Source organism: Oncorhynchus keta, chromosome 18 (assembly GCF_023373465.1).
Source record: "Oncorhynchus keta strain PuntledgeMale-10-30-2019 chromosome 18, Oket_V2, whole genome shotgun sequence".
Classification (NCBI taxonomy): Eukaryota; Metazoa; Chordata; class Actinopteri; order Salmoniformes; family Salmonidae; genus Oncorhynchus; species Oncorhynchus keta.
The window spans coordinates 46,194,822-46,205,213 of NC_068438.1; the positions used below are offsets into that span (position 1 = coordinate 46,194,822).

The 10,392-nt window shown below is 48.5% G+C and overlaps 1 protein-coding gene across 1 annotated transcript; it reads left to right on the forward strand.

Moving 5' to 3' along the window:
* The first annotated feature begins 9,147 nt into the window (after positions 1-9,147).
* Positions 9,148-9,753, forward strand: LOC127909041 (uncharacterized protein C10orf62 homolog). Its single transcript, XM_052468904.1, has one exon. The coding sequence runs from the start codon at positions 9,148-9,150 to the stop codon at positions 9,751-9,753; it is 606 nt and encodes a 201-aa protein (XP_052324864.1).
* Positions 9,754-10,392: the final 639 nt, after the last annotated feature.

Sequence of the window (10,392 nt, forward strand, 5' to 3'; positions counted from 1 at the left end):
TACAATATAGCAAGAAAAAAACACTGGAATGGTAGATTTGCAGTGGAACAATGTGCAAAGTAGAAAAAAATAATGGGGAATGTGCAAATTACTTCAGCTGGAATGTTTAAAGCTTCTACAGTTTTGACATCAACAGCGATTATTGATGAATCTATCTAGTTTTTTTTCTGCATATTGTATTAAACTGAAACATGTTTTTGTATTTGTTTAAGTGTCTTGTTTTTAATAAAAACCCTATTTGATTGATATGTATCGAGTCTGGTAAGACTTTTTGCCATTCTAGTAGTAATAAGTGTCACGCCATGGCCATAGAGAGGCTTTTATTCTCTATTTTGGTTAGGTCAGGGTGTGACTAGGTTGGGCATTCTATGTTCATTTTCTATGTTTTGTATTTCTTTGTTGTTTGGCCGGTGTGGTTCTCAATCAGAGGAATAGCTGTCTATCGTTGTCTCTGATTGAGAACCATACTTAGGTAGCTTTTCCCACATGGGTTTTTGTGGGTTGTTGATTTCTGTTTAGTTTTTTTCAACTTTCAGGACTGTTTCGGTTATTACCTTTGTTATGTTTGTATTTAGTGTTCAGTGTCATTAAACAAACATGAACACGTACCACGCTGCACCTTGGTCCTCACCTTCTTCCACCAACAGCCGTGACAATAAGATTTATTATTATTTTATTGTCACAATGGGTCTGTAATCAGCAGGGGATTTGCCTGGTTTTAATATAACTGAAATAGCTGTTTGATACATTGATACATGGAACTAGGAGGTATTGAAAAGAGTGACACATTTGTTGTCATTACAGTAAAGAGTGGGGCTACTTTGTCCCAAAATGTTGAATAGAATTCTGTGTCACACCCTGATCTGTTTCACCTGTCTTTGTGATTGTCTCCAACCCCCTCCAGGTGTCACCTATCTTCCCCATTATCCCCTGTGTATTTAGACCTGTGTACTCTGTCTGTTGCCAGTTTGTCTTGTTTGTTAAGTCAACCAGCGTTTTAGGTCTCAGCTCCTGCTTTTCCCAGTTTCTCTTTTTCTCACCCTCCTGGTTTTGACCCTTGCCTGTCCTGACTCTGAGCCCGCCTCCCTGAACACTCTGCCTGCCTGCCGACCTGTACCTTTGCCACATTTCTGGATTATTGACCTCTGCCTGCCTGCCGACCTGTACCTTTGCCACATTTCTGGATTATTGACCTCTGCCTGCCTGCTGTCCGGTAGCGTTGCTCCACCTCTGGTTTACTGACCCCTGGCTGCCTTGACCTGTCTATTGCCTGCCCCTGTTGGATTATTAAATCATGGTTAACGCGACGTTGTCTGCATCTGGGTCTTACCTTCATACCTGATAGTACGAACTGGCCATGACTAACCCAGCAGACCTGGGCCAGCTGTGCAACGCCATCTCCTCCCAAGCAGCCTCCAGCACGAAAAATTGCTTTGTGGTCTGATGGAGAGGGTCCAGATGTTGGCTGAGTGCCATGACCTGGCGTTGAATATGCTGCTTGATCGATTCCGCGGGTTGTCTAGGGGGCAGCCTGCCACGGTGGTAACCCCATCGCCCCTTCAGTAACTTGGCGGTTAGCAGCACCGGCCACTCTACCTTACTGGGAGACCCGTTTACCTCCCCGGAACGCTTTAATGGAGAGCCAAGCACCTGTCGGGCATTTTTTAACTCTGTGTGCCTCATTTTCAAGCTTCAGCCCTCCTCCTTCCCCTCGGATTGCTCCAAGATAGCCTACCACATCATTCCGGATGTCTGAGAGGGCCTTCACCTGGGCTACCACCATATGGGAACAACAGCAAATGTGCATGAGTCTGGAGGGGTTCGTGGAAGAGGTGAGGAAGGTTTTTGATGCCCCGTTCTGCGGGAGAGAAGCAGCCCGGAAGCTAATCCAGCGCCGGCAGGATGCCCACAGTATGGCTGACTATGCGGTAGAATTCCGCATGTTGGAAGCGGAGAGTGCATGGAACCAGGAAGCACTGTTGGACATGTTCCTGTACTGCGGTCCCATTCCCAAAAGCACCCAAGGTTCCCGACCTTCCTCGTGAGTCACCGAAGATGGCCGAGGCACTGTTTCCCGAGACTATGCAACTAGGCAGAGCTGGGCTGTCACCAGCTGAACGGCAACACAGGATCAACACAAGGAGCTGTCTCTATTGCAGGACTTTTGGTCATTTTGTGTCCTCTTGCCGGGTAAAAGACCAGGCTCACCGGTAGGAGCCAGTATTCTGGTGGGTCATATGGAGAACTTTTCTGCTTCTCTTACTCACACCCCTTCATGTCATTCTGCTGTGGGGGAAACAGTCCAAATCTCTCCGGGTCCTCATTGACTCTGGGGCCGATGAGAGCTTTTTGGATGCCACACTGGCTTCCGAGCTGAACATCCCCACTCAGCCTCTCTCCATTCCCATGGATGTTAGAGCGCTGGACGGGCGCTCTACAGGTTGGGTCACCCATAACACCACTCCCATCAACCTACGTGTGAATCACAGCAAGACAATTCAATTCCTGCTCATCAAGTCCCCACAGATTCCTGTGGTTTTGGGATTCTCCTGGCTCCAGTGACACAATCCCCTCATTAACTAGTCTACGGGCGCTATCATGGGCTGGAGTCCGTTCTGCCGCGCACATTGTCTGAAGTTGGCGCCAACCGCCCCGGAATGTCTTCCTGGGGGCTGGAAGTTGCTCCGGAATGGCGGAGTACCAGGACCTTGGGGAGGTGTTCAGCAATTCCTGGGCCACTTCCCTTCCACTGCACCGCCCCTATGACAGCGGGATTGATCTTTTCCCTAGCACCACGCCGCCCCGGGGACGTCTGTACTCTGTCGGGACCAGAGACCAAGGCTATGGAGACCTACATGGGGGACTCCCTAGCTGCAGGACTTATCTGTCTCTCTTCCTCTCCCGCAGGTTTCTTCTTCTTGGAGAAAAAGAACAAGACCTTGTCCATTGACTACTGGGGACTCAATGACATTACTGTGAAGAACCGTTATCCGCTACCACTCATTTCCTCGTCCTTCGAGCCGCTCCAGGGGGCCACTGTTTTCTCCAAGCCTGATCTACGAAATGCCTACCATCTGGTGTGGATCCGAGAAGGAGACCAGTAGAAGACCGCCTTCAACGCGGCCACTACGAATATCTCGTCGTGCCCTTTTGGCCTCGCCAACGCACCTGCCGTGTTCCAGGCTCTGGTGAATGATGTTCTCTGCGACATGCTGAGCCGGTTCGGCGGTTCGTTTTCTCCGCTCTTCCTCGAGCAAGAGGAGGAAGTCAGCGATCCCTCGGCCCATATGTTCCTCCTCCGCTGTCGCCGTCCCAGGAAGACGGCCCAGGCCGCTCTGTGGTAAACCTCTTCCAGGTATAGGCAACAAACTGATCGCTATTGGGAAAGCCATCCATTCCTGGTGCTTTTCTCTCTGTGAATGTTTTAACGGTGTCTAATAGTTCCTGTTGGGTGATCTCTGTTTTTAGTGATTCCTCTTTGTCTGTTGATAATTGGTTCAGAGTTGTTGAGTCTAAGAAGGCTATAGGAGCCGTCCAATAGGAGCCATCCAATAGGAGCCATCCAATAGGATCCGTCCAATTATTTAATTATGATTTTTATTGTATATATTAATTTTCATAGAAGCTTTTAAAATGGTAATTCATCGCTTTGTTTCTAATTATCACTTTTGTATCTTTCTTTTAAAATTATACCTGGTTTAGCATGCATTGGTTCTGTGAGAGCTCCCAGGTTTATTTTAGCATGCATTGGTTCTGTGAGAGCTCCCAGGTTTATTTTAGCATGCATTGGTTCTGTGAGAGCTACCAGGTTTATTTTAGCATGCATTGGTTCTGTGAGAGCTCCCAGGTTTATTTTAGCATGCATTGGTTCTGTGAGAGCTCCCAGGTTTATTTTAGCATGCATTGGTTCTGTGAGAGCTACCAGGTTTATTTTAGCATGCGTTGGTTCTGTGAGAGCTACCAGGTTTATTTTAGCATGCGTTGGTTCTGTGAGAGCTACCAGGTTTATTTTAGCATGCGTTGGTTCTGTGAGAGCTACCAGGTTTATTTTAGCATGCATTGGTTCTGTGAGAGCTACCAGGTTTATTTTAGCATGCATTGGTTCTGTGAGAGCTACCAGGTTTATTTGTCAATAAGGATTATTGTATTGTATTATTGTATCTACTTCTTTACATTGTAAAGATTTTCTATGGGCTTTTTCTAAGATATTTATATATTTTTTATTTATTACTAAGATGTAACTTTAGCTGAGTATGAGTTTATCAACCACCCATTGTATGCAGTAAAGGCTTCGCAAATTATCTGGTCAGCTTTTCTGTCTACATTTGTAATGGAAAAGGTTTTTAAACATTTGTTTACATATTTAATACATTTTGGTTGCAGAATATGTGATTTGTTCATTCCATAAAGTGTATTTTATATTGGTCTTATTAAACATGATAGGATGAGCAGACATCATGTTTATTTTATCCAGTAAATTGTTCAGTGCATTTTAGGAAATAATGTTGTCATTTCTTGAATATTTTCTTACTTTAAGGAGACAGAAAGACTTTAGTTGGGGATAATAATATCCAGGTGTCTTGTCAATCATTTGTAGAGATGAACATGTTCCGCCTCTTTGGAGACTCCCTACCTTTAGGTGTTACTACGTCTGTCAATCTCATCGACTGTCTGATTTTAGTTCACCTGCTGTAATACTTCCTGTCTGAGTTTGATCTCATATAGCTTGATTCACAATCGAGAGCATCCTGTCGGGCTGTATCACCGCCTGGTACGGCAACTGCTCCGCCCACAACCGCAAGGCTCTGCACAGGGTGGTGTGGTCTGCACAACGTATCACCGTGGGCAAACTACCTGCCCTCCATGACACCTATAGCACCCGATGTCACAGGAAGGCCAAAAAGATCATCGACAACAACCACCTGAGCCATGAATGTTCACCCTGCTATCATCCAGAAGTCGAGGTCAGTACAGGTGCATCAAAGCTGGGACCGAGAGAATGAAAAACAGCTTCTATCTCAAGGCCATCAGACTGTTAAACAGCCATCACTAACATTGAGTGGCTTCTGCCAACATACAGACTCAACTCCAGCCACTTTAATAATTAGTAATTTGATGTAATAAATGTATCACTAGTCACTTAAACAATGCCACTTTAAATAATGTTTACATACCCTACATTACTCATCTCATATGTATATACTGCACTCTAAACCATCTACTGCATCTTGCCTATGCCGTTTGACCATTGCTCATCCATATATTTATATGTACATATTCTTAATCATTCCTTTACACTTGTGTGTGCATAAGGTAGTTTTTGTGAAATTGTTAGGATTACTTGTTAGATATTACTGCACGGTCAGAACTAGAAGCACAAGCATTTCGCTACACTCGCATTAACATCTGCTAACCATGTGTAACGGATGTGAAACGGCTAGCTTAGTTAGCGGTGTGCGCTAAATAGCGTTTCAATCGGTTACGTCACTTGCTCTGAGACCTTGAAGTAGTAGTTCCCCTTGCTCTGCAAGGGCCGCGGCTTTTGTGGAGCGATGGGTAACGATGCTTCGAGGGTGACTGTTGTCGTTGTGTGCAGAAGGTCCCTGGTTCGCGCCTGGGTATGGGCGAGGGGACTGACGTAAAAAGTTGTACTGTTACACGTGTATGCGACAAATAAAATTTGATTTGAAAACACCAGATGTGCCTCTGGAAATCAATGTATATTTTTCACCTGTAAGGTACAAATAAATGTAACTCTTGCCAGAAATCCACATCTGCTGACCATCTCTTTAAGTGTTTGAGAACCATATGCTGAACCATTGTATGTATATTTCTACACTGTACATGCATTGTACCTATATTTCTACGTTGTACATACATTGTACCTATATTTCTATGTTGTACATACATTGTACATACATTTCTACATACATTGGAAGAAAGACTGCCTCTTAAGTACTGTGGATGTTTGTATTACCTTATCAATGAAATGAAAGTATAGTGGCTGGCTCTCTCTCTCCCAAACCAAATGCATCTCTCTCCACCACCCCCTCCCTTATTCTCCCCTCTTTATCCCACCCTCCCATCCTTGCCCCCTCTTACCCATCGAGGCCAAGCTCATCCCAACCTATCTTTTCCTCCCTCACTTATTCTCAAAGACATTTACACCCCTCTGTATATTTATATGTAGTTACTCATCCATTCTCCTTCATTAACACATATTTACCCTATCCTCCACACACCCATTCACCCCCGCCCTTCTATACATATTTATATTCACACCCCCACCCACATATACAACCCCCCCCCACACACACACAAACAATTATTGTCTTACACAATATATTTCGTATTTTATATTCTCCGTTTAAATTGATTGAATATTAGTCCATGACAAAGTGTTGTGGAAAACAAAACATTCCTCTCATACCAGCTCCCTTACAGCAGCCACCCTACAGCAGCCACCCTACAGCAGCCGCCCTACAGCAGTGGCCTTACAGCAGCCACCCTACAGCAGCCATCCTACAGCAGCCGCCCTACAGCAGCCGCCCTACAGCAGCTACCCTACAGCAGTGGCCCTACAGCAGCCACCCTACAGCAGCCATCCTACAGCAGCCGCCCTACAGCAGCCGCCCTACAGCAGCCGCCCTACAGCAGCCGCCCTACAGCAGCCGCCCTACAGCAGCCACCCTACAGCAGCTACCCTACAGCAGTGGCCCTACAGCAGCCACCCTACAGCAGCCACCCTACAGCAGCCGCCCTACAGCAGCCACCCTACAGCAGCCACCCTACAGCAGCCACCCTACAGCAGCCACCCTACAGCAGTGGCCCTACAGCAGCCGCCCTACAGCAGCCACCCTACAGCAGCCACCCTACAGCAGCCACCCTACAGCAGCTACCCTACAGCAGCTACCCTACAGCAGCGGCCCTACAGCAGCCACCCTACAGCAGCCACCCTACAGCAGTGACCCTACAGCAGTGGCCCTACAGCAGCCACCCTACAGCAGCCACCCTACAGCAGCCACCCTACAGCAGCTACCCTACAGCAGCTACCCTACAGCAGTGGCCCTACAGCAGCCACCATACAGCAGCCACCCTACAGCAGTGGCCCTACAGCAGTGGCCCTACAGCAGTGGCCCTACAGCAGTGACCCTACAGCAGTGACCCTACCCTACAGCAGTGACCCTACAGCAGTGGTCTTACAGAAGTGGTCTTACAGAAGTTACCTTACAGCAGCTACCCTACAGCAGTGACCCTACCCTACAGCAGCTACCCTACAGCAGTGACCCTACCCTACAGCAGCTACCCTACAGCAGTGACCTTACAGCAGTGACCTTACAGCAGTGACCCTACAGCAGTGGCCCTACCCTACAGCAGCTACCCTACAGCAGTGACCCTACCCTACAGCAGCTACCCTACAGCAGTGGTCTTACAGAAGTGGTCTTACAGAAGTGACCGTACAGCAGCTACCCTACAGCAGTGGCCCTACAGCAGCTACCCTACAGCAGTGGCCCTACAGCAGCTACCCTACAGCAGTGGCCCTACAGCAGCCACCCTACAGCAGTGGCCATACAGCAGCCGCCCTACAGCAGCTACCCTACATCAGCCACCCTACAGCAGTGGCCCTACAGCAGTGGCCCTACAGCAGTGGCCCTACAATAGTGGCCATACAGCAGCCGCCCTACAGCAGTGACCCTACAGCAGTGGCCCTACAGCATTGGCCCTACAGCAGTGGCCCTACAGCAGTGGCCCTACATCAGTGGCCCTACATCAGTGGCCCTACAGCAGTGGCCCTACAGCAGTGGCCCTACAGCAGTGGCCCTACAGCAATGGCCCTACATCAGTGGCCCTACATCAGTGGCCCTACATCAGTGGCCCTACATCAGTGGCCCTACAGCAGTGGCCCTACAGCAAGCAAGCTCTCTTCAGCTCCCCAGCTTGTTGCGATTGTGGTCTAAATTCATGGAATGCTTCTGCGTGATCATATTGCACAATGTGTTCCGCTCCCATGCTTTAACACTCCTATTTCAAAACAGACTCAAAACAAAACAATCACATTTTTATGGATTTCAATTAAGCTGACCGCTTGACAACAAAACATATTTTGTCGCCCTCTTAAGTCATTTTTCTGCTTCCCAGTCCCGTTACAATATGCCATTTTAGAATGTGAAACCCTACCAGGGCCACGTTCAGTTTCCAAACGTTATCGAAGTTGCAAATATAAAAGCTATGCATACAGCCGATGTAGTTCATTATTCGAGGTGTCTATCTGAATGCTCCAAAACGTTGCATCCTGCTGAACCCGCCCAATTTGAATTGTCTTTGACCCTCCATGCCTGACAGTTTGCTGTAGCCTCCACTAAGTGGCGCCATTTGTCTTGTCTATTGCTAAACATCACATGCACCTCTCAATTGGGTGATAGGTGGACCCGCAGGAGCATGCTAAACAACAATCGTTTAAAAAACATATCCAGACAAAATTATTGACATGAATTATAATACAAAAAATGTATAATTAATTTCCATTTATTGTGATAAACACTTGTCCCTCCCTCTTCAACCCAGCTACCCAACAACCACCCCAGGGCCAATACACCTGCCTTCTCCAGCAGTCACCCTCAGGACAGGCCGGGGCTTTAGATGTGGTGGGGTGCAGGAGGGGCAGAGGGAAGGTATCTGATCTGGGAAGAAGAGGAGACGGGGGGACAGAGGGGACAGAGGGTAGATATCTGGGAAGAGGAGAGGGGACAGGGGAGACCGAGGGAGGGGTAATTGAGACAAATGATCCCACACACACTTTGATGAATGCAAGGTCGTGAGTCTTCATTGTGAGAGAGGGGGATCAAAAGGAATCATAAGTGTTGAGGAGACAAGCCTACCCCCCCATAAGGAGACAGGTTAAGGAGACAAGCCTGCCCCCCAACCCCCATAAGGAGACAGGTTAAGGAGACAAGCCTGCCCCCCCACCGCCCCATAAGGAGATGAGTTGAGGAGTGAAGCCTGTCCCCTCCTCCCATAAGGAGATGAGTTGAGGAGAGAAGCCTGTACCCCCCCTCCCCCCCCTCCCCCCCCTCCCATTAGAGGACGAGTTGAGGAGAGAAGCGGCATGTTTATTTATAGGTGTGTGACAGGGCAAAAGGTCAGGCCATGAATGTATACAAGCCTAAAGGCAGCTCCCACAACTTCCACAGCTCCCACAGCCTCCACAGCCTCCACAGCTTCTACAGCTTCCACAGCTCCCACAGCTTCCACAGCTTCCACAGCTTCCACAACTTCCACAACTTCCACAGCTTCCACAGCTTCCACAACTTCCACAGCTACCACAGCTCCCACAGCTCCCACAACTTCCACAGCTTCCACAGCTCCCACAACTTCCACAGCTTCCACAGCTCCCACAGCTCCCACAACTTCCACAGCTTCCACAGGTCCCACAGGTCCCACAGCTCCCACAACTCCCACAGCTTCCACAGCTCCCACAGCTTCCACAGCTTCCACAACTTCCACAGCTACCACAGCTCCCACAGCTTCCACAGCTCCCACAGCCTCCACAGCTCCCACAGCTTCCACAGCTCCCACAACTTCCACAACTTCCACAGCTCCCACAACTTCCACAGCTTCCACAGCTCCCACAACATCCACAACTTCCACAACTTCCACAGCTTCCACAGCTTCCACAGCTCCCACAACTTCCACAGCATCCACAACACCCACAGCTTCCACAGCTCCCACAGATTCCACAGCTCTGATTGTTAAACAATGTCAAGGTTATTGTTCAGCTGACAGCTTTTCTAAAGAGCCAAAAGTCAGGGGATTTTAAAGAGATAAAACATCTATATTGTTTTCCTACCATCACAGGAGCTAGCGAGGGAAAGGAAACCCTGCCAAGTGAGACACAGGAGAGGAGCCGGATACAGAGGGGAGACGGATACAGTGGGGAACGGTATACAGAGAGGAGATGGACACAGTGAGGAGACGAAGGAGAGGAGACAGAGAGGAGCCGGATACAGAGAGGTACAGAGAGGAGACGGATACAGAGGGGAGACGGATACAGAGGGGAACGGTATACAGAGAGGAGATGGACACAGAGGGGAACGGTATACAGAGAGGAGATGGACACAGAGGGGAGACGGATACAGAGGGGAACGGTATACAGAGAGGAGATGGACACAGAGGGGAGACGACGGAGAGGAGACAGAGAGGAGACGGATACAGAGAGGAGATGGATACAGAGGGGAACGGTATACAGAGAGGAGATGGACACAGAGGGGAGACGGATACAGAGGGGAACGGTATACAGAGAGGAGAAGGACACAGAAGGGAGACGACGGAGAGGAGACAGAGAGGAGACGGATAGAGAGAGGAGACAGATACAGAGAGGAGACGGATAGAGAG

Coding starts and splice junctions, on each gene's coding strand:
- LOC127909041 (XM_052468904.1), top strand. CDS start 9,148: ATGAATGTATACAAGCCTAAAGGCAGCTCCCACAACTTCCACAGCTCC.